The following is a 24,842-nucleotide window of genomic DNA, read 5'->3' as shown; positions in this document are numbered from 1 at the left end:
CCCTCACCTACCCTCCACCCCTTTAAAAAAAAAACCCTGCTCATCCTAGCCACAGTCATATGTGCCGTGTGCACCACTTTAAACTGAATAAGGCTAAGCCTAGCACACAAAATGGATGCAGTCACCCTCCTCAAAGCCTCCTCCCACAGCCCAGCCTCCACCTCTCTCCCTAGCTCTTCCTCTTGCTTATCTTTCACTACCCCTATCGGGGCTCCCTTTGAGTCCATTAAATCTTTATAAATTTCCAACACTCTGCCCTCTCCTACCCCTGTGTGCACCACTTTCAATTGCATGAGGTTTATCCTTGCGCAAGTAGAGGTGGAGCTGGCCCTGTTCACTGCTTTGCTCCAGAGTCCCCATCCTATGTCTATCCCTAGTTCTTCCTCACACTTTTCCCCAGTTTCATCCAATGGGGAGCGTGCCCTTTTTAATAGTCGTCTGTACAGGTCTCCGCAGTCCCCCCCCCCCCCCCCCCCCCCGTTCCCCACGTCCAGTAATTCCTCTAACATTGTGTGTATCGGGATCCGTTGGTTTTGTCATCTCCTTGCGGAGGATGTTCTTTACCTGTAGGTGTTGCAGTTTGTTCCCATTGGGTTGTTTTAGTTTTTCTGTTGGTTCCTCTAAGGTCGCTAGCCTATCCTCTGTGTAGAAGTCCCTAATGGCCGGTGCCCCCCTCATCCTGTCTCCACCTCCTAAAGGTGGCACCTAGCATGGCTGGCATAAACAAGTGGTTGCCACAGATGGGGGCCATACTGGACATTACGGTTACGCCAAAGTGCTGTCTCATTTGATTCCAGGTTTGGAGTGTGGCTACCACCACTGGGCTTGTTGAGTGTTTGGCTGGCAGGCATGGGAGTGTTACTCTCCTCCATCTCCCCCCCCCCAACCCCCCGCACACACACACACAAACGGCATAAGCACTTGTGGATCCGTGTCCAGTCGAGGGCAGTCTGGATCCCCAGGTAGCGGAATTTACTTTGAGCTTGTTTGAATGGTAGTCCCGCCAGCTCTACCCCTCGCCCTTTTGGGTTCATAGAGAAGACTTCGCTCTTGCTCAGGTTCAGCTTGTAGCCAGAGAGGGCTCCAAACTCTCCCAGAAGCTTCATGATTCAGTCCATGCCGCTTTGCAGGTCTGAGATGTAGAGAACCAGGTCACCTGCATAGAGTGAGACTCTATATGCTCTGTCTCCTCTTCGGATTCCCTTCCAGCTTCTCGCCACTCTTGAGGGCGATCGCCAATGGCTCGATTCCCAGGGCGAATAGGAATGTGGACAGCGGGCATCCTGCCTTGTGCCTCTGTGCAGCTAGATGTATTCAGAGTTGATGCTGGTCCATACACTCGCCATGAGGGTATTGTACAGGGGTTTCACCCATGAGGTGAACCCTGGCCCCAGCCCAAACAGTCCTAGTACCTCAATGAGGTACTTCCAACTGACTCTGTCAAACGTCATTTCTGCACCTAGGGAGATGATCATTTCTTGTGTTCTCTCCCTGGATGGATCATTATCACATTTAGCAGTCGCCTGATGATGGCTGTTAACTGCATACCCTCTACAAAGCCTGTCTGATCTTCTGCGACCACCCATGGTACGCAGTGCTCCAGTCGCCTAACCAGGATGTTTGCGAGTATTTTTGCATCCACAGTGAGCAGCAAAATGGGTCTGTATGATCCGCATTCGGGTGTGTCTTTTATTTTATTAAGTATCAGTGATATAGTCGCTTGTGTTAGCGTTGGAGGCAAAGTGCCCCTCACTAGCGAGTTTGCAAACACCTTCCGCAAATGAGGAGCCAGTGTTGTCGCGCATTTTTATAGAAGCCCGCCGGGAACCCATCAGGTCCCGAAGCCTTACCTGTCTGCATGGAGCTGATGCTCTCCCTGACCTCTCCCAGTCCCAGTGGTGCTTCCACCCTCCTCCTTCTATCCTCCCCAATGACTGGCATGTCCAGTCCATCGAGGAACTGTTTAATTACCCTGTCCCCGTCGGGGGGCTCGGAGGTGTATATCCCCTGGTAGAAGGCGTTGTTAACCTTTTTTGGGTCGGCTACCAGTCCGTCTTTGCGATGCTTCAACTGCGCTCTCCATCGTGGCTGCCTGCTTTCTCGGCTGGTGAACCAGTAGGAGGCTGGCCTTGTCTCCATATTGGTAGAAGGTCCCCCGTGTCTGGCAGAGTTGGTGCACTGCCTTCCTGGTGGAGAGCAGGCTAATCTCCATTTGTAGCTTTTTCCTCTCCACCAGAAGCTCCGTTGGGGCATTGGAGTATCTTCTGTCTCCCTCCAGAATGGAGTCGATCTGCTCTTTTCCCTGTCTCTGCGTGCCTTGTACACGATGATCTCCCCTCTGATCACAGCCTTCAGCGCCTCCAAGAACGTGGAGGTTGAGACCTCTCCATTCCGGTTGTTAGTAATATACTTGTCTATGGTCTGTGACATTTTCTGGCAGAAGACATTGTCGTCCAAGAGGTCCGTGTCCAACCTCCAAAGGGGACTCTCGGCACGGCCTGTCTCCAACCTCACATCCATGTAGTATGGTCGGAGATTACGATCGCGGAGTATTCCACTCTTACTAGCCCTGGAAGCAGCGGTTTCCCCACCACAAGGAAATTGAAACGGGTATAGACTTTGTGTACTTGCAAAAAAATGAGAACTCCTTCTCACCCGGGTGCATGAACTTCCATGGGTCCACAGCCCCCATCTACCCCATCAATACCTCTAGTTCTCTAGCCATGTTGTTTTTCCCATTTTGGGGTTCGATCTGCTCTTCCCACCCCCCATGATCATCAGTGTGTATCGAGATTCAGATTTCCGCCATGGCCTTTATTTTACAAACTCCGTGTTGTCTCAGTTGGACATGTACACATTTCCCAGGATCACTGGTGCTCCATCTAGGACACCGCTAACCATGACGTACCATCCCCCTTGAGTCCATAACGTTCGCCGCAGTAAACACCGTCCTCTTATTTATCAGTATGGCTACCCCCCCAGTTCTCATCCTGTAACATGAATGATACATCTGTCCCACCCAACCCTTCCTTACCCGCAGTTGGTTCTTCTCCCTCAGGTGTGTCTCTTTGAGGAAGACTATGTCGGTTTTCATACTTTTCAGGGGGCTGAATCCTCTGGATCTTTTCATTGGGCCATTCAGTCTCCTGATGTTCCAGGTGACTATTCTGATGGGGGTTTTTTGAAACCCCCCTTCTGCAGGATCAACCATACTTGAATTGTGGAGGCGGATACTGAGAATGTAATTATTAATTTTACATTTTATTCAGTTGCATTAAAATTTCCACTGTGCTGGAAGCACTTGTTTTTTTAATTTTCATTGAATATCCTTCCTATCAAACTTGGCCAATCCACCTAACCTGCATATCTTTGGGCTGTAGGAGGAAACTGGAGCACCCGGAGGAAACCCACACATACACGGGGGAGAAAGTACACTCCACGCAGAGAGTCACCCAGAGCCGCAATTGAACCCTGGTCCCTGGCCCTGTGAGGCAGCAGTGCTAACCACTGTGCCACTATGCCAGCCTATATCTTCCACATCCTTTTTGTGCAGCAACTCGTTGTTCTTTGCTTTGTCTCCTTCTTCTGTGACTTAAATAAGACATGAGTAGGAGGCTCATATCCAGCACCTCCCAACCCTTCCTCGAGTCCATTGGTTTGTAGAATGCAGTTCTGCATGACAACCTTTCATGTTCTACTTACATGCAGCAATTATGACAGGCTAAAAGAAGTTATGATTAATATGAAAAGCCAGTTATGATTATCTTTCGGACTTATCAGTGTAAAATCTCATCGTCACTCCCTGAGTGGTAATCTGGCAGATTTGATGGCCAATCCATTATTAGGCCCTCTGCACAACTGGATCCCTGGAGTCACAGCGCGACCGTGTGATGCTGAGATAAGAGGGTCACAATCCTTCACATTTCCTGTTTGTATCAACGATCCGGTCATGACGATAAAAGCTGCTGGTGACTTTCAGATCAGATCCTCCGCACGCATCCCTCGATGCTCCCAGCACCAACATCAGCACATCTTTGGTTTCCTCTGAACTGAAACCCTATTGGTTTCATCACAGTGAGTTGGCAGCAGGTGGACTCGCTTTCCCTTCCTGTTTCCTCTTCAAACTTCAGGCAGTCTGGATTGGGCCATTGTGGAAGTAAACCCAGTTCCAGAAACATACAATTACTCCTTAAATTGTGGAGAATTCTGTTCAAATCGTATCCCTGACCCTGAAGCATTGCTAGGTTTATTTGATGCTCTCTGCACATCTCATGCAGTAAGCTTCTGGAGGGCCTTTCACCCCATCTGATTATCCCTAAAGTTCGGCTGGCCCAGCAGGCAATGATGCATTGAGGGAACAAAAATATGTGCCTCAATAATGCTGCCATACCTTGGAATCAGCCTCCAGAGTTGCCCAGGGCCGAAACTACCCTGGAAAGGACTCTCTTTATCATGTTTACAGTGCCATGCCCAGTTTTTGATGAGTAAATCATGAATTGGAAGCAAAGGAGAGAGAATTTAAAAAATATATATATTTGAAATATTTTGTTTTAAACTTATTGCAACCAAATCATCTGTATGGTATCTGTATGCTGTACTAAATGAGTAAGTATTCTTCCTCACCAGCAATGCCATGAGTCAAGCTCTGATCGTATTACGTTGTATGGGTTAATGATGAAGCCAATTCAGCGGTTTCCACAGTTCATCCTTTTACTGCAGGTAAGCACATTTATCTTGATGCAAATAGTCACTTTTTATCTAATAAGATACAGCACTGTAAAATAATTTATTTTCTGTTATTGTCTTGGGAATGAGGTTTGACAATAGTACTTTTCTTTCTACCCCACCTTGAAAATGATCTCTCCATAACCGAGGGTAGATGTTGTGTTACTGATACTTCATTGATACAGATTCTTGCTGTGCCAATTGGAGCTGGAGGAGACGTAAACTTCAGTGTTCTCTTTTGAATTGATGGAAAGACTAGTCATTCCATCATGTCTATAAGCTTACGACTTGAGTAGTGATGTCAACAATCGTCAACATTAAAGATCATTCCTGAATCTCAGACTAGTTGCTTCTGTTAAGGGTTTATACAATTCAATAACATTTTTATTGTTATAAGGCTTTATGTAACTGAAGGGATGTAAATGCAGTTCATTATTTTTATGAATGAGAGGTTTTTTCAACATGGTAAAGTCTGCAAGAGGTACCTAAAACTTTATTTTATACAGCTTTATGTTATCTCTGCATGGGTGCTGAGGTCCGTCCATGGTGGATACTAGGTGAGTTCACATGCGAGGTGCAAGGATAAAGGACTGCGAATGGGGGGGCTGGGTGAAGTGAGTTGGCACTAAGTTGGCAAAGGGGCTATAAAGGACCATGGGATAGTTACATGGACATAGGTTAGTATCGAAGGTATGAGGGTTGATGGGTGGGTGGATACAAGAGCATAGGTTGGCTTGGAGGATGTGTGGGGGCCATGGGGATGGGTACAGGAGCATAGATTGGTGTGGAGGGCATGAGGAGTTATTGGGTGGGTACATTGGCATTGATGTAGCATGGGGAGTGTGTGGAGGACTGCTGGAGGGATGTTTCATTCTCCTTAAAACAATTCTGGGCATAGTGCCGGAGCCCCAAGGTAGGCCTTATGCTCAGCCGGCCTCTGCATCTCGCATCCTCCTTGCTACCTCCAGGGTCGCCCGCCTCAACTAGGTAGCCATATTTAAAAGTTGGGTTCACTGAGTGGGAAATTCTCCCAAATCTGCGCATCCGACTCGTGGACAAAAATCCAGGCCCAGGTTTTCCACTGAATTAGAAACTACCTTTTACATTGGACACCTGAGTTCAAACATAGCCCAAATTATTGAAAGTAAACTTTCTGTACGCTCTATGAAATTAATGTGAAGAGTCTCAAGCCAGTTCCAAGGTCAAACATATAATGCAGTTCCAATTGACCCAAGTGTTACAGTAATGTTGTTTTCAAGAAAACACTGTTGGTGTGTTATGGGGTGATTTTCTCAAACTGGAATGGAGACATGCTACAAGCGGAGTATGGCTGAACAATGCTTTAGCTTGCCTGTGTTGCATGATGCCTGATGCGCAAGGGTATTCAATTCCCCAGCAATTATATGCTTAACCTTGCTGACCATGCCGGAAAATTATTTAATTTTGAATCGAAAAGTAGAATACAGTAGATGCTAGAAATCTGAAATAAAAACAGAAAATGCTGGGTGGGATAAAAGCTCAGCAGGTTAGGTAGAGAGAGAATAGAGCAAGAAATAAATCCTTCAGGCCTGTGACCTTCTATCAGTGCTGGGAAAAACAGAAGTGTAATAGGTTTTGAGCAATGTGTGGGTGGGACAAGGACAAAAGGTGACAAGGTGGAAGACAGGAGAGAATGAATGACAGATGAGTTAGTCCTCCAGGGTTAAAGGAATGATGATAGGACTAGAAAAGAAACAAAAGATATGCCGAGAGAAGGTGCGATGCTGACCGATAGGGGAATAAAAACAAAACCAGCAAAGAAAGGAAACAAAATGGGGCTCTGAATTTATAGCCTGAAATTGTCAAACTCAATTTGTAGGCCAAGTCTACAAAGGGATCAAGTGTTGTTCCTGAAACTTGGGTTGTTCTTCGCTGGAACACTGCAGCAGGCCGAAGGCAGAGATGTCAGCGTGAGAGAAAGGTGGAGAACTAAAGTGACGGGTTGCCAGAAGCAAGAATTTTCTGCTTGCAAAAAGAACGGAGGTTCTCCACAATGTGGTCATCCAATCTGCCTTTGTTGACAGGCCGTTGGAGACCCCAGGTGGGCGGGGACAGGGAAGGGTGGCACCCTGGATCTCCCTCTGGCATCTTGGCACTGCCAGCCTGGCACCCTGGTAGTGCCACCTGGGCACCCTGGCAGTGCAGTCCTGCTACTGCCATGCTGCCGAGATGGCACATCCAGGGTGCCAGGCTGGCAGTGCCTGGGTGCCAGGTCGGCATTGCCAGTGAAAGGGCCCGGGGTGGGGGGGCCTTACCCAGTAGAGGAAGGATGTGGGGGGTGGGGTCCCGGGGCCCTCCCCAAAGGCTGGGAGGATGGGGGGGAAATCAAAAACGGGGAGGAGGGGGGAGCCTGAAAGGGTGAAGAGGAAAAGATTGGAGCTGCTGGACAAAATGGCACCCTGATCTGAGGTGCGGCCTCGGTGCAGAGAATCTCCCCGAGGACAAAAAACAGGGCAAAGTGTCATTGAAAAGCAGGATGTTTATCGGTGCTGCGCTGAGAGACATCCCCCTAAATGCACCGTTCTGCGGACTTTAACTTATGTCTGCTGAATCACTCCCATTGACTCTGTTTCTCTGTCTCTACACAGATGCTGTCCAATATGAGGAGTTTTTCTCCCCCAACATTTTCTGTTCCTTAAATTTTGTTTAGTTTCTGAAGTGTGCTAGTGATCTGTGCTTAACACTCACTTCAGATAAGGTGATACTTATTTAAATGGTTTCATGTTTGCTTTTCAATAATAAATGATACATTTTTGTTGATTCCCATCAACATTACCAATATCAAATCTTGTATAATCTAACTTCACTGCAAACTTGATTTGGAGCTTACTTCACATATCTCTCTCTCCAATTTCGAAGTAGAAAAACGTGTGCTTTACTGATTTTCTTAGGACATGCTAAAGAACACTCCGAAGGGACACCCTGATAGACTACCTCTTCAGATGGCTCTCACAGAGCTTGAAACATTAGCAGAGAAACTAAATGAACAGAAACGAGAAGCTGATCAACGTTGTGAAATGAAGCAGATTGCAAAAGCGATGAATGAACGGTATTTGAACAAGGTAGAATTTTGGTTCTTCTCTTTGCAATGATAATGCTTTTATCGTTCAACATGCAAACTTTAAGGGAATATTTTTAGATGAGCCAAATTCAGAAGATAAAATTAGTTTGGGGTTTTAACAGCCACAATCACTTATCAACCAAGACTAGATGCAATTCCAAAATTTTCCAGTAGATGTCAGATGGTGTACAGATGCAGTACAACATTGAAGGTCTTCCATAAGGCAGGGAGTTGATTTTTAACTTGCTGACTAGATAAAAAATATGGCTTTGGAAATTGACCTCCCATTAGTGAAATTGCTGATGTGAATGAACATTGGGTGTTTTCTGATTATGGCAGGAGAGATTGTGACAAATGCTGATCTACTTCTGGGTGGCAAGTTTTAAAAACCTAACTTCCTGTCTGCATTGGTTATGCTCATCAGCCCATTACACACTGTTTCCTGCTCTGTGCTGTCAACTATGTGGTCTTGACTCACTTATGACTTGACTTACTTGATTACTGCCAGTCTTACTGTGGAAGATGTGTAAACAATATAGTAATATTTATTATTGGTGAACCAGAGTGAAATTATACAACCGTGACTAAGTTTTGAAGATGCAACAAACCCATTAAATCTGAAGGTACTGATCCAAATAATGTCAACATTTGTTCTCATTTATTGAGAAGCCAAGGTCCATGTTGCAAAATGCCACAATTTAGAAGATAGTGGCAGAGGAGAAATGGATCAAGAAGCAGTGAATAGTTAACACCAAACTTGGGCGTTTAGCAACCAGGAGGTTGTGGGAGGGAGGGAGGGCTGATGAATTCATAGTTACACAGTTAACCAGTCTCAGGAGCCAGTGATTCATTGAGTCATTGTACGGATTCAAGGATGAGCAAGAAAGAATAATTTAGGAGATAAGTGACTTTTGTAATCCAATACCATAGTGGCCAGAAATAAGGAAACAATCTTCTATCAGCTGATTAACTTTTCCAGCTAACTTGTCCAAGTGTGTGAAAAGAACCAGCCAGAAATGGGGGTGATACTCAACATTTCGGGCAATTTGGAAGAGAACATAGGCTCCTCAAATAGGAGGAAACCAAGGGCATGATTCAGTGGACTGAAGTTAAAGTCCGCTGAATGGTGCATTTAGCGAGGGTGCGATTTACCGGCCTCATTCCGCCTGACTTGGTGTCATGATAAGGCTGTGGAATCTCGTGAGAGGGCCTAGAGATTCAACCGAACCTCGAGAGACGTCGCATTCTGGATTTTGCTTGTGCTGGGAGAGATCCAGATCAGCATATTGAAATGCATAATGGAGGTGTCCCTCAAAGTCTATCATAAGGCTCCCCCAGAATGAAAATCCTGCTCAGAGACAGCTGCTTGGTGGATTGTTGATCTATTTTTCCCTTCATGCTTGAATGCATTTCCATTACCCTGCTTTGATGCTAACTACAATATTTATAAACACTCTTGCTACGATTGACAGTTCCTCACCACATCAAAAGCAGATAAGTGCTTTCACTTCCTCGTTTTTGCAGCAGAAAGCATTTAGCTGCTTTTGATGTGCTGATGAGTTGTCCACAATGGTGATTCCAGCCCAGCAAACCATGTTATCGGAATTTGACCCGATTTCCAAATAGATGCTTTTTATGTCAATTAAAGCCTTGATTTTAATTCTGGTTGGAAATTGGACTTGGGACAACCCTGGCATGAGCACAGATACCTTTTAGATATATATTTTATAATGTATGCCCCTGGTCAGTTTCCTGCTTGAAATCAACAAAAAATACCGAATGGCCAGCGAATTGGTGTTAAATGTCAGGTAGCAGGAAGCTGCAGTTGGTGACTGAAGGAACATTATTTGACCTGGAAGGAAAGTCATAACCTCTTCCCTATTGAGGCCCATAGTTGAAACTGCAGTTGTCTCTATTGACACTTTTGGAGCACATTTAATGGGGATCTCACCAGTTTCCAATCGGGTGTCCTTTCCACTTACGCAAAAGAGCAAGTTAAAATTGATGCTTGTGCAGTGAAAGTTAAACTTCAACAGGTACGTCTCTGGCGACTTTTATACCCCCACCCCGCCCAAATAAATATTTCCACCTGACAGACACTGCATGATGTCAAGTCAAGGATTCACTACTGTTGCATCGAGGAATTCTAGTGGGACTGAAAATTGAATGGGTCAAAGGGAAAATACGCAGGGCCAAGATTCTCCATTTCAGAAACTCCTTGATGATGCCGGGATTGAACTGTATGACTCCTACAACCTCGAAAGCAGCGACGGTACCGGAGCGATTCAGGGCACCCTAATGGGCTAGCATAGGCGCTATGTGGAACGAGTGCAATTCCAATGAACGCTGGTGTGTGATTAGCTGGGGTTGGGAATGGCACTGGAGAGCCTGACGAGCAGGAGCCAAGAAGATGACACTGGTTGCGCTGGAGCACACCCATCCCATTGATATGTCGGCTGGGCCAGAGGGTACCTGGGGGGTGGCCTCTGGGGGCATCCATATGACCCTTGGCACTCAGTTCACAGTGTGCGGTAAGCGGTGTACGCAGATGCCTGGATGCCTTTCAGGCTATGGCGATGGTGGTCGGTGCCTGTCACCCTGACCCCATGGTCCACCACCTGGCCCCCCTCTGCTACTTCCCTGGCCCTAGCAGAAGCCCGGCAGCCAGCGGCACAACTGTCAGCACACTACAGTTGTTGGAGACGTTTTTCGTACCGCCCCTCTCTGTCTCTCGGCTTCCACGGCGCCTTTTTCCTGGTTTTACATACTACAAGTGGACCTCATCGTCAGTAATTCCTCCTGGCAGAGGTGGAGCATTGCAGGGGGCCCAGAAATTGCCTGGTCGGGCACATTAATGATATGCCAACGGCGCTTATTGCACAATTAGCATGTCCGCATCGTGGAACGCATTAATGTTGCTGACGAGGCACTCTGAGCATGGCACTCCGTTGGTGCCCACTGTCGGCCTTGATTTTCGGCTGACACGCAATTCTCTGCCCGGTCGCATTCCACAATTACGGTGTCGCTGAATGGAGAATCCAGCCCGCAATGTCTGGGGCCATACCTGACTAAAGGAAGATAGTTGCGGGTGTTGTATGCTTATTATTGAAGCCCCAGATCATCGCTGCTGGAGTTGCTCAGGATAATACCCTCAGCCTATTTATTCTTAGCTTATTTTTCCCATCATGCTGAGAGTGAGGATACTTGCTGATGATCCTGTGGTGTTAAGTGCAGTTCAAAACTTTTCTGATTTTGAAGCAACCTATTCCAGCCTACTCCAGAACATCCAGGCAAGATCCAGGCTTGAGCTGAAAAGTGGTACATCAGTGCTAAGGAATGACTGTCTCCAACATGAGAAAGCTTGTCATCTTCCCTGACTTTCAATGATATTCCCCCCTTTCAGCCGCAAGCTTAATTGGGGTCAGCCATATCATAAATATGGTTCTAAAAGCAGGGCAGAGGCTGAAATGCTACTTAAAGTTCCTCTACACCTATAAGGATAACAGGAGTATGATAGAGGGCAGCATGGTGGCGCAGTGGTTAGCATTGCAGCCTCACGGCGCCGAGGTACCAGGTTCGAACCCGGCTCTGTCCATGTGGGGTTTGCACATTCTTCACGTGTTTGCATGGGTTTCGCTCCCACAACCCAAAAGATGTACAGGTTGGGTGGATTGACCACGCTAAATTGCCCCTTAATTGGAAAGAATGAATTGGGCACTCTAAATTTATTTTTTAAAAAGGAGTACGATAGAATAATCACCACTTATGTGGAGAAGCTGTGCTGCAATGACATTCGAGAAGCTTGATCAGTGTCTCTGCCACTTTACTCAATATGCATGCCCTCTATCATAAATGCTCTGTCCCTGCAGTATGTAGGCATATTTGGTCAGCACTTTGTGGTCGTATAACATTTTGACAACAAGTAGGACGAGAGCAGCAGAATTATGAAATCACCATCACTTCCAATTTGTAGATCAAGCTGCTGTGGACATGCATTACCATTCCTTCACATCTGCTGGTCAAACTCTTGGCATTCCCTACCCAGCTCAAAAATGGGAGCAGGATGAGCATTGTGACTGCAGCGGTTCAACAAGAATGCTCACCACCACTATCTTGTGGCAGCTGGAGTCAAGCAATAAACATGGCAGCGCCAGTATTGTTCCCATTCCGAGAAGACATTTTCAAAGGATTACTTTGAGGATGATGTCAGAATCTAGGACAAGCATTCAAAACCTCCCACCATTGGTTTGCAGGACAGCCCGAAGCAAGGAGAAATCTAAGATACCAGGAGGTGGGAACTCAGCATGTAAGCAGCACGATATGAGCACAGTCGTTGCAGCCTAATCTGCTCCTCTTCCCACTCAGTTCACTTTTTATAAAATGTTCCTCGCATCTAACCACAGCTGTTACTAGTAAAGTTGGGAGGAGATGGAGTACCTCTAAAAACTCTAGCAAGTTTACCACACGTGTAAATGTGTTTGCCTCAGAAGCTGATGTTTGCAAACAGTGTAAAATATTTTTATTTTACAAGGCGAGAGCAAATTGTGCCGATTTTTGACTTGTTACAAATTTAATAGAATCGACGCAAAACATGTTTTATCAAAAGCAAAGTAAATGTTAGGAAGTGAATCTCATCTCACAAATTCTATTTTTACATTCTATTTACATGAATGACGGATGCGCAGTGGGCTAAACCACTGCCTTGTAATGCAGAACAATGTCAGCAGCGCGGGTTCAATTCCCGTACCGGCCTCCCCGAACAGGCGCCGGAATGTGGCGACTAGGGGCTTTTCACAGTAACTTCATTGAAGCCGACTGGTGGCAATAAGCGATTATTATTACTATTATTATTATTAAATCGGTCACCAACTCCCCTGTGTGTAGCGAGTGTCATGTTGAGAAGATTGCCATTGCTGGCAGTGCTCACACATTTCTATCTATTTTAATAAATTAGCATATCTCGGAATTAGGGAGTGACTGGATTTATAAGAGCAGCTTCCATAAATTAACAGCTGCTGAAAACGGGACTAAAAAAAAGTCCATGCGTTAGTCGCACAGATTATGGTGGCATTGTGACCCATGGGGCTGGATTTTCCAATAAACTGGCATCTATTACATTGTCAGATTTCTGCTTTGTGAGCGACCTATTATAGTGTCATGGTGATGTGACTTGTGCATGAGTTCTATCACTCTGTAATTTCACCGGCTGATTGAACATATATTCAAGTGAACTATTTAAAAGCAAGAAAAAGCACTGACATACAATTACCCGATGTCTTGGTATTGCAAGTTGGCCAGTTTCCGGAAAGTTCCACTGTGAATTACAATTCATATATGCCACGACATGCTTCTATGGGATTTCACACCGGCTGATGTCAAAATCTTCAAAATAGTTCTTGAAACTGCAATGGACTTCATATTTCCATTTCTCTCCGGCTACCTCTCAAGCGGAGACAGAACATCTGCAAGGACATTCGCTACATGGAAAGTTTTTCCTGTTTATTCAAGATGGCTGGGACATTATAGAATATAATCACCTTGGCCATGAAACAAAATTCAAGATCTGTCCTGATATCGGCTAAGAAAATACCTTCTGAAGTTATAATGGGGAGAGAAGTTATGTGACTGATATAACCATATTTGAAATCTCTTTTTTACAAGATGCAAGCTGCTAAGATGTTGTCAAGAAAAGCTGCCAATGAAGTAGTAATGAGCTCCCTATTAAGGCCCTCGGCTGGATTCTCCATTCCTCAACTTCGAGTTGATGCAGGGGCAGGATTCGCCGAGTTCTATAACAGCAAAACTGGCGCTGCACCTGGACCGATTCAGTGACTGTTGAGCGGTTAGCACCAGCACCACATGGAACACAATTGATTCCAAAGAGAAACGGTGCAGGATTTGTGATTGACACTCAGGAGGCTGACAAGCAGTAGCCACATATATACACTTCACTCCCCACACACACCATCCCAGCCAACACTTTGAGACCCACCTGGACATGATCGAGGAGAAGCAGGCCACCCTGTACCCCAGCCCGGGAAGGAGGCTGCCAGTCGTCAGTGTTCGCTGTGCTGGGTGCAGGTGGTAAAGGCAGTGAGCACCACCTGTAACACCATCCGGACCGGCCTGCGATGCAGGACGAATCTGCACAACCTCTCAGGGCGGCCAGGGTAACTAGGCAGCACTGTGCCCCTAGCACCAACCCCTGTCCCACACAGGTCACCCCAGACGTTGCCTGCCAACGGGGACCTAGGTCACAGGGTGGGAATCGCAGCAGGCCACCTCCACTCCTGAAGTACTGGGGATCCACCTGGACAAAGCGTTAGGGCCCTTAAGTTAAGTTGGCACGGTTGCAGGGCACTGTATAGTAATGGGGGCTAGGGCACGACTCTGTATATACTTGTTCATGTATCCCCACCCTACACCACATGCTGGCACCCATATAGCCCCAATGGCCGGGTGCCCTGGCCACTTCAGAAAGTATTTTCTTAGCTGATATCAGGACAGATCTTGAATTTTGTTTCATGGCCAAGGTGATTATATTCTATAATGCCCCAGTCATCTTGAAGAAATAGGAAAAACTTTCCATGTAGCTAATGTCCTTGCAGATGGTCTGTGCCCTGGCCACTGAAGCCACCAGCTACCCACCCCCTGGGTGCAGCGTGATGTGGCGCAGTCCCAGACGGTGATGGTCCACTTCCTGTGCTCCATTGCTGCGAGCATGCAGACCCTGGTCGGGACCAGAGCGGGGCAACCTCACGGGTTAGCTCTGCCCGCAGCCCGGTCCCATGGAGTAGCCCGGGGGCCATCGGGCACCCCAAGGGAGGAGGAGGTAATGGGGCCCGTGCTGGTGACTCCTGCAGGGGAGGTGCCAGAGCACCTCGGTGCATTTGGTGGGCAGTGGGCAGAACAGGGTGGCACCACACCACCTGGGACACCCGAGCAGCAGCCGGGCCCATCCAGGCCTGGTCACCCCAGAAGCTGCCTGCAAACGGGGACCCAGGTCACAGGATGGGAATCTCAGCAGGCCACCTCCACTCTTAAAGTACTGGGGATCCACCTAGACAAAGCGTTAGGGCCCTTAAGTTAAGTTGGCACGGGTGCAGGGCACAGTATAGTAATGGGGGCTAGGGCACGACTCTGTTTCTACTTGTTCATGTTAAACACCTGTTCACACTGTTACAACCTGTCTCGGTGCTCTGCCAGGTGGGTGTGAGGGGTGGGCTGGTCTGGGCTGGCAAAGAGGCGGGGTGGGTCAAGAGGGGAATAGGCGGGCGTGGGGGGGGGGGGGGGGGGGGCAGTGGGTTGGCTCCCCCCACCTCCGCTGCCCCTGGGAATTGATGGGACCATGTGATAGAATGGCCAGCTCGCCTGCAGGGACCACCCAGGTGACAGTGGGAAGTGCACCGTGAACAGGGGGCAGACATTGTCAAACCATGCGGGGACCAGAACTCATAGCAGAGCGGGTTGTCATCATCCTCCATCCTATGGACCAGACCCGCTGTTACTGCCAACCCTGGGCCCGCACCCAGTCGTGTGACAGGTATGTATCACAGAGGGGGTTGCAGGTGAGGGGAGGTTGGGGGGGGCAGGTGGGGAGTGGGATGCGGTGTCCGTGCCCCTGACCAGTTTCCTTCTCCACCCCCCCCAAGTCAGTGAACCTGGAGAAGATCAGAGCTTACTGTGCGCGTTGGCCCTGGCACACACGTTGTGTGGCCTCCCATGCCTGCCCAGGCCCTATGGCCAGCCCAAACTCGCCCTCCCCCACATCATCTTTATCGGACGAGGACTGATGTTCAACCTCCTCCTCCAGCATGTCGCCCCTCTGGTGCGCAGTGTTGTGGAGGCTGCCACAACATCTTTACCTAGGTGGGGATCTTTTAACTCCATATAAACGAACCCCTTTTGTGTTTTAAGCTCAAGAAAACCTTCCAGACTAGTATATTTGCAATCGGCACACAACTGGTTAAGCACAGAGATTGAATAAATTCTTTCATCTTTACAAGTTTTAAAAAACCCTGTTACGTTAGACTTGGAGTGGTAGGGCAGGGGAGTCATTTTTACCCCTCCTTATGGGGCCACAACATTAAACGTTTGCCAACATTGGTACTATCTTCAATAACACCGTAACATTTTTACATTGGTCTTTGATGCAAATGGTTCCCAGGGGCATTTGTATGTTAGATGTTTATGGTGATGGGGTTAGATAAAGTAGGATGGGAAGACATTCATGTGGGGCACAAACCCAGCACAGAACAGTTGGATTGAAAAGTCCGTTCCTGTGCAGAATATCATATGCGAGATGTCCAGATTTATTTGTTACATTCCCCTGCGATGCCAGCAGATGGTGCTTTTAATCGGATTTGCAATGTTAATATGAGCAGTGACCTGTAACAGTTTCCTGTTGTGAGACTGCCCAGTGTGAAACTTGCTCATCCCTGCCACAGTTTACTGTGTTACATCTGTTGTACACATCATTATAAGACTTTTTATAAAATGTTTGGTTTTTTTCCCTATCTCCACTTTCTTTCCTTTGTCCAATTTTTCCCTTTGAGATTGTTTTTTTTTAATAAACATTTTATTGAGGTATTTTTGGTATTACAACAACAACAAAATAAACAATGTACATGAAACTATAAACATAGTGCAAAAGCCGTCTCCCACCCTTACAGGTCCCACCTTTATTAACCCCCTACTCTAAGCTAAACTAACCCCCCCACCCTCCTGCTGACGATTAATTTTCCGCAAAGAAGTCGACGAACGGTTGCCACCTCCGGGTGAACCCTAACAGTGACCACCTCAAGGCGAACTTGATTTTCTCCAAACGGAGAAAGCTAGCCATGTCCGATAGCCAGGTCTCCGACTTCGGGGGCTTTGAGTCCCTCCAAGCTAATAGTATCCGTCTCCGCTCTACCAGGGAAGTAAAGGCAGAATGTCTGCCTCTTTCTCCTCCTGGATTCCCGCGCCTTCCGACACTCCAAAAATCGCCACCTTGGGACTCGGTGCCACCCTTGTTTTTAACACCGCGGACATGGCATCTGCAAACCCCGGCCAAAATCCCCTAAGCTTCGGACATGTCCAGAACATGTGGACATGGTTCGCTGGCCCTCCCGCACACTTTGCACACCTGTCTTCCACCCCAAAGAATCTGCTGATCCGGGCCACTGTCATATGAGCCCGGTGAACCACCTTGAATTGGATCAGGCTGAGCCTGGCACATGTTGAGGACGTGTTGACTCTACTCAACGTGTCTGCCCATAGACCATCCTCTATCTCTCCTCCCAGCTCCTCCTCCCACTTGCGCTTCAACTCCTCGGTCTGCGTCTCCTCTGACCCCATAATTTCCTTGTAAATGTCAGAGACGCTCCCTTCTCCTACCCACCCTCTGGAAACTACCCTGTCCTGAATCCCCCTTGGTGGTAGGAGAGGGAAGGTTGACACCTGTCTACGTAGGAAGTCCCACACCTGCAGGAACCTGAATTTGTTTCCCCTCGCCAACCCAAACTTCTCCTCCAGCGACCTCATACTCTGAAAGCTCCCCTCTATAAACATAACCCCCATCCTCTCAATCCCTGCTCTCCGCCATATCCGGAACCACCCAACCATACTTCCCGGGGAAAACCGGTGATTATTACAGATTGGGGAGCAGACTGATGCTCTATCTGCTCCCACATGTCTCTGCCATAGCCCCCAGACTCTCAGGGCCGCCACCACCACAGGGCTGGTGGAGTACCGTGCCCGTGGGAACAGCAGAGGCGCAGTTCCCAATGCCCCCAGACTGGTGCCCTGCATGAAGCCACCTCCATACGCTCCGATGCCGACCCCTCCCCCACCACCCACTTCCTGATCATGGCTATATTTGCCGCCCAGTAATAGTTACTAAAATTTGGCAGCGCCAGCCCACCCTCTATCCGACCCCGCTCAAGCATTACCTTCCTTACTCGCGGGGTCTTGCCCGCCCAAACAAAGCCAGTGATCACTTTGTTCACCCGTTTAAAAAAGGACCACGGAATAAAAACCAGAATCTCGGGAGGACCGTCATCTTCACCGTGCTCCACCCCCCAGACCAGCCCCTTCCCGCCCCTCGAGGCTCTCAGAGCAATTGCCAGCAGCTCTATAGCTAGCGCGAACAACAGTGGGGAGAGGGGGCATCCCTGTCTCGTCCCCCGATGCAGTCTAAAATAGACCGATGTTGTCCTAGCCATCCGTACGCTTGCCACAGGAGCCTGATACAGCAACCTGACCCCGTCAATAAAGCCCCGCCCAAATCCGAACCGTCCCAGTACCTCCCACAGATAATCCCATTCTACCCGATCAAAAGCCTTCTCTGCATCCATTGCGATCACTACCTCCAGTTCCTTACCTTCCGGGGGCATCGTGATCATGTTTAATAACCTTATATTGGCCACCAACTGCCTACCCATTACAAGCCCCGTCTGGTCCTCCCCAATAACGTCCGGAACATAATCCTCAATCCTGGAGGACAACATTTTGGCCAGCCTTTTGGCGTCCACATTCAACAGGGATATCGGCCTGTAGGACCCACACAGCTCCAGGTTCTTGTCCCACTCCAGAATCAGCGAAATCGTGGCCTGTGACATCGTCGGGAGCAGCACCCCTCTTTCCCTTGCCTCATTGAACATCCTCATCAACACCAGCCCCAGTATACCAGAGAACTTTTTATAAAACTCGACTGGGTACCCGTCCGGCCCCGGGGCTTTACCCGACTGCATGGCCTTCAGACCCTCCATTATCTCTTCGAACCCGATCAGGGCCCCCAGCCCTTCTATCAGCTCCCCGTCCACTTTTGGGAAATTCAATCCCCCTAAGAAGTGCCTCATTCTCTCCGGCCCATTTGGGGGTTCCGACCCATACAGCCTAGTAAAAATCCCTAACCACCTTATTCACCCCTGCTGAATCTCCAACCAGGTTCCCATCTCCGACATTTACTTTCCCTGTCTCCCTGGCTGCTTCCCTCTTTCTGAGCTGATGTCCAAGCATTCTGCTGGCCTTCTCTCCATGCTCATAGATCGCCCCCCCCCTCGTCTTTCTCAGCTGGTGCATTGCCCTCCCTGTGGTTAACAAACCAAACTCCGCCTGTAACCTCCGCCGTTCCCTTAAAAGCCCTGCCTCTGGGGTCTCCGCATACCTCCTTTCGATCTGTAGTATCTCCTTTACCAGTCGGTCCATCTCTGCCCTGTCCACCTTCTCCCTATGGGCCCGTATCAAGATCAGCTCCCCTCTGACCACCGCCTTCAGTGCTTCCCAGACCATCGCTGCTGAAATTTCCCCGTGTCGTTGACCTGTAGGTAGCTCTGAATACATTTCCTCAGCCGCTCGCACACCCCTTCGTCAGCCAAAAGTCCCACATCCAACCTCCAGTGCGGGCGCTGGTTACTGTCTTTGCTAACCTGCAGGTCAACCCAGTGCCGTCCTTCTCCTGGCCACCTCCGCACTCGGGTCTTGGTAGACCCGCATGATACTGGTGTCCCACTTACAGCTCCGTGTCTGCTTGGCCCACTGTAGAATGCGCTCCTTACCCAAGTATCTGTGGAATCTCACCATCATTGCCCTTGGGGAGGAGGGTTCCCCCATTCAAGCTTCCTCGCGAGTGCTCTGTGAGCCCTGCCCACCTCCAAGGGTCGGGAGAATGTCCCATCCCCCAGCAGCTTCTCAAACATGTCTGCGCTGTATGCCCCAGCGTCCGTTCCTTCGGACCCCTCCGGGAGCCCGATTCCCAGCTTCTGCCGGCGGGACCTTTTCTCTAGGTCCTCCACCTTCTCCAGGAGCTTCTTCTGCTGGTCTCTCAGCATCTCCACCTCCAACTCCACCGCAGTTTGATGTTCCTCCTGCTCAGCCAGTGCCTTCTCTACCTTCTGGTTCGCCCGATCTTGGGCATCCAGTATAAGCTCCAGCCGCTCAATTGACTCTTTTATCGGGACCAAGCAGTCTCGTTTTTGCTGAGCGAAGCCTTCCTGAATAACCTGCATCAGCTGCACCATTGACCAATGGGTTGACAAGCCAGAGGTCCGGTCCTCCGCCATGCTGTCTTCCGCTGCAGCTTCAGCCCAAGTCTTCTCTGTCTTTCTGTTTCTTCTTTTACAAGCACTTCTAGTCATTCTCTCCATGCACCGATGTGGGATTTCGGTACACAATTGCCTCTGTCATCGGTTTTTCAATTCACGTCCGGTAGAAAATCGGGGGAAAAGGTCCAAAAGTCTGACCCGAGCCACTAAATGTGCGACTTACTCCTTCATAGCTGCCACCGGAAGTCTCCTTTGAGATTGTTAAATTAATTAAATTTACCCCTCCCTTGGCCTCCATTCTGCCTGAGAAGCTGTGCCTGGGCCTGGGCCTTGAGCCTCACTCCCCAACCCGATCACTCTTTTTAGGCCCTTCTACTTGTTATGTGTAGTTCTGTTTGGCTCATATGTCTTTGACCTGATTTTCTCCCTCAAGTTCAGGGAAATCCTGCTGCTTCCCCTTGTTGATGAACTGTGCTCATTTGTCCAACCTGATGCTGCTGTTTTACATCTTGGCAATTTCAACTGTTGCATGGCCCAACATTGGGGACTGCTTGCCACTTTAGGCCCAAGGTTTTACTACTGTGCTGGCAGTTCTGCTGCCAGCATTCTGACCTGGCAGCTGCCTCCAATACCATAAGATGTCTGGCTCTGGGGAATTACTATCACATGCTGTTGAAAAAAAGAACTTGCACAAATAAAGTACATTTCATGGCTTCAAGTCAAATTTAAAAATAACATGGCAACTAATTTGCACATAAGGGACTGGATTTTCCGTTTCCCGACTGATGCGACCATCAATTCACTGAGAGACACGTTGAGAAGTAAACCGTGGTTTTAATCAGCTTACAACTGAGCCTGGCCTGCCTGTGACCGGTACAACAATGAATGCGGCCCCGCAGGTCAGCTGCCTTTATACTTCCTGTAAGGGGTGGAGCCATGGGCGAGCCTGTATATGACCCGACATATCACCCTGTGGGTGAAGCCGTACAATGGCCCATAGGTGGAGCCCACCGGGTTAAACACATAACGTAACACGATACAGCAGTAACATGATATCACAGTGCACTGGTGAATTAACAGTCGTTACATTCACCCCCTGTTTAAAAAATGAAGTCCGGCGGGGGTGACGGGTTTACAGATTCAGTCGGTCTGGTGCCCGGATGGTACGTTGCGACCGCCGAGGCACTGGTATTGCAGCCGTTTCTGGTGGCTGTGGAGCTGGGCCCGGAGCAGGCACCGGTGCGGCGGGTGGGAGGGAGCGCGAGAACCATATCGGGGTAGGGGCGCTGAACATGGGAGGTTGGATAGGGGTAGAGGCGCTGAACATGGGAGGATGGATGGGACCTAGTGTGGGGGATGCAGTAGTGGTCGTGGTGTCGGAGCCTGCGGGCGCCAGGTCCCGGAGGGAGACTGTATCCTGCCAGCCATTGGGGTGTCTGATATACGCATAGTGTGGGTTGGAGTGCAGGAGCTGGACTCTCTCTACCAGGGGGTTGATCTTATGGCTCCGAACATGTTTTCGGAGGAGGACTGGACCCGATGTCATCAGCCAGGACGGAAGCGAGGCCCCTGAGGTAGCTCCCCTAGGGAAAACAAACAAGCGGTCATGAAGGGTCTGGTTTGTGGCTGTGCAAAGGAGGGACCTAATAGAGTGGAGCGCATCGGGGAGGACCTCCTGCCAGTGAGAAACCGGGCGATTCCTGGACCGTAGGGTCAGTAGGACGGTCTTCCAGACCGTCGCGTTCTCCCTCTCCACCTGCCCGTTTCCCCTGGGGTTATAGCTGGTAGTCCTGCTCAAGGCGATGCCCTTACTGAGCAGGTACTGACGCAGTTCGTCGCTCATGAACGACGAGCCCCTGTCGCTGTGGATATAGCTGGGGAAACCAAACAGGCTGACGACACTATGCAGGGCTTTGATGACTGTGGGTGTGGTCATATCGGGGCAGGGAATGGCGAACGGAAAACGGGAGAACTCATCTATGATGTTCAGGAAGTATGTGTTGCGATTATTGGAAGGGAGGGGCCCTTTGAAATTGATACTAAGGCGTTCAAAGGGCCGGGACGCCTTTACCAGGTGGGCCTTATCTGGTCGATATAATTGCGGTTTACACTCCGCACAGATTTGGCAGTCTCTGGTTACAGCTTTGACCTCCTCGATGGAGTAGGGCAGGTTGCGGGCCTTGATGTAGTGGGTGAGCCGGGTGACCCCCGAGTGGCAGAGGTCATTGTGGATAGCACGTAATTGGTCATCTTGCGCGCTGGCGCATGTGCCGCGGGACAGGGCATCTGGGGGCTCGTTGAGCTTCCCAGGACAATATACTATATCGTAGTTATAGGTGGAGAGTTCGATCCTCCACCTCAAGATCTTGTCATTCTTGATCTTGCCCCGCTGCGTATTGTCAAACATAAAGGCAACCGACCGTTGGTCGGTGATGAGGATAAACCTCCTACCAGCGAGGTAGTGCCTCCGGTGCCGTACGGCTTCCACGATGGCTTGGGCTTCTTTTTCGACCGAGGAGTGTCGCATTTCAGAGGTGGTGAGGGTTGCGGGAAAAGAACGCTACCGGTCTGCCTGCTTGGTTGAGAGTGGCGGCGAGAGCGACCTCTGAGGCATCGCTCTCCACCTGGAAGGGGGCGGACTCGTCCACCGCGTGCATTGCAGCTTTGGCGATGTCCGCCTTGATGCAGTTGAAGGCCTGGCGAGCCTCGGCTTCCAGTGGAAAAATGGTGGCCTTAAATAGTGGGCGGGCTTTGTCCGCATACTGGGGGACCCACTGGGCGTAATAGGAGAAAAATCCAAAGTACCTCTTCAGGGCCTTGGGGCAGTGAGGGAAGGGGAATTAGATGCGGGGGCGCATACGGTCAGGGTCGGGCTCTAGGACCCCATTTTCCACGACGTAGCCGAGGATGGCTAGCCTGGTTGTGCAGAAAACGCATTTCTCCTTGTTGTAGGTGAGGTTGAGTTTTTGGGCGGTTTGGAGAAATCGGTGGAGGTTGGCGTCGTGGTCCTGCTGATCATGGCCGCAGATGGTTACATTGTCCAAGTATGGAAACGTGGCCCGCAGCCCGTACTGGTCCACCATTCGGTCTGTTGCTCGTTGGAACACCAAAACGCCGTTTGTGACGCCAAAGGGGACCCGGAGGAAATGGAAAAGGTGGCCATCTGCCTCAAAGGCCGTGTAGTGGCGGTCCTCCGGGCGCATTGGGAGCTGGTGATATGCAGAATTCAGATCTACCGTGAAGAACACGCGGTAGTGCGCGATCTGATTTACCATGTCTGCAATCCGGGGAAGGGGGTATGCATCGAGTTGCGTAAAGCGGCTAATGGTCTGGCTGTAATCAACCACCATCCGGAACTTTACCCCGGTCTTGACGACCACCACCTGAGCTCTCCAGGGGCTATTGCTGGCTTCTATGACCCCTACCCGCAAGAGACGCTGGACCTCGGACCTAATGAACTTCCTGTCCTGCATACTATACCGCCTGCTTCTGGTGGCTATTGGCTTACAATCGGTGGTGAGGTTCGCAAAGAGTGAGGGAGGGTCGATTTTTAGGGTCGGGAGGCTGCATATGGTGAGCAGGGTGGTTCCCCGAATTGAAGAGTTAGGCTCCTGAGGTTGCACTGAAAATTGAGTCCTAAGAGGACAGGAGCGCAGAGCTCTGGGAGCACATATAGTTTAAAATTAGTGTACTCAGCTCCCTGGATCGCTAGGGTTGCAGTAGTGCACCCTTGGATTTGCACCAAGTGCGACCCAGAGGCGAGGGAGATAGTTTGTTGCGTCGGGAATATTGAGAGTGAACAACGTCTTACCATGTCCGGGTGAATGAAGCTCTCTGTGCTCCTGGAGTCGAAAAGGCAAGGTGTCTCGTACCCGTTTACCCGGACGGCCATCATAGAGTTCCAGAGGTGCTTCGGTCGCGACAGGTCCAGGGTGACCGCACTGAGCTGGGGGTAGCCGGCGGCGTGATCGGGGGTGCTGGGGCGGCCCCGCGATGGCTACTGTGCATGTCGTTCGTACATCTCGGGCGGTGTAAAAGATGGTGGCTCCCGTTGGTCAAGCATGGCGGGCGGTGAGGACGATGGCGTCCAAGATTGCGGCCCCTGTGGATCGCACGTGGCCGGCCGCGTGGGGGAGCATGGTCAAGATGGCGGCCCCCATGAGTCGCACGTGTTGTGCGGAGGCGGAGGCGGCAGACACGCTGCCACTTTGCGGGGCCTGTGGGTCTGTGGATCGGGTCTGTGAGTTCGAGTTTTTAGACCTGGCCAGTCAGACCTTGGTGAAGTGTCCTTTTCGCCCACAGTTACTACAGTTCACGTTGCGGGCCAGGCAGTGCTGTCGGGGGTGTTGGGACTGGCCGCAAAAATAGCAGGGCAGCCCCCCATGATGGGCGGGTGGCCGCGCGGCACAAGCCTGGGGTAGTCTCTGGTCGGGGCCCCACGAGGGGGGTCGCGTGGTCAGCGGGGAATGCAGTAAGGCTCTGAAACGGGACCTCCAGAGAGGTAGCTAGTGTTACCGTGTCCTCCAGGTCCCGGGCCCATTTTTCGATCAGGCGCTGTCTTAAGTAGTTCGATCGGACCCTCGCCACGTAAACGTCTCGGATAGCGAGCTCCATATGCTGAGGGGCCGTAACGGCCTGGTAGTTATAGTTGCGCGCGAGGGCTTTGAGATCGCGTAGGTAATCATCTAGCGACTCCCCGGGGCGCTGGCGGCGAGTGGTGAAGATGTGTCGCGCGTAGACCTCGTTCACGGGCTGTACAAATATGCGTTCGAGTAGTGCGAGGGCCTCTGTATAGGACGCGGCGCTGTCGAGCTGGACAGAAATACGATGGCTCACCCGTGCGTGGAGAAGACTCAGTTTCTGTTCGTCCATGATGGATGGCGTAGACGACGCGGCGAGATAGGCCTTGAAGCATCGAAGCCAGTGCGAAAATGCTTCCGCGGCCTGTGGATCGAGTTCCAGTCTATCAGGTTTGAGGGCTGATTCCATAG

At 49.9% G+C, this 24,842-nt stretch overlaps 1 protein-coding gene across 5 annotated transcripts in view; it reads left to right on the top strand.

The window, feature by feature from the left end:
• The window catches only part of arhgef10 (Rho guanine nucleotide exchange factor (GEF) 10), a 445,239-nt gene that overhangs the window by 202,672 nt on the left and 217,725 nt on the right, over window positions 1-24,842 (top strand). For all 5 annotated transcript variants that reach the window (XM_072498626.1, XM_072498623.1, XM_072498625.1 and 2 more), the window contains exons 15-16: window positions 4,627-4,719; window positions 7,656-7,826. In XM_072498626.1, the coding sequence (XP_072354727.1) occupies window positions 4,627-4,719; window positions 7,656-7,826 (264 nt within the window). The remainder of the gene's footprint in view (window positions 1-4,626; window positions 4,720-7,655; window positions 7,827-24,842) is intronic.

This window comes from Scyliorhinus torazame, chromosome 4 (assembly GCF_047496885.1).
Source record: "Scyliorhinus torazame isolate Kashiwa2021f chromosome 4, sScyTor2.1, whole genome shotgun sequence".
Classification (NCBI taxonomy): domain Eukaryota; kingdom Metazoa; phylum Chordata; class Chondrichthyes; order Carcharhiniformes; family Scyliorhinidae; genus Scyliorhinus; species Scyliorhinus torazame.
Note: the sequence above shows the minus strand (reverse complement) of the source record. Positions and strands in the feature narration are given on the sequence as shown.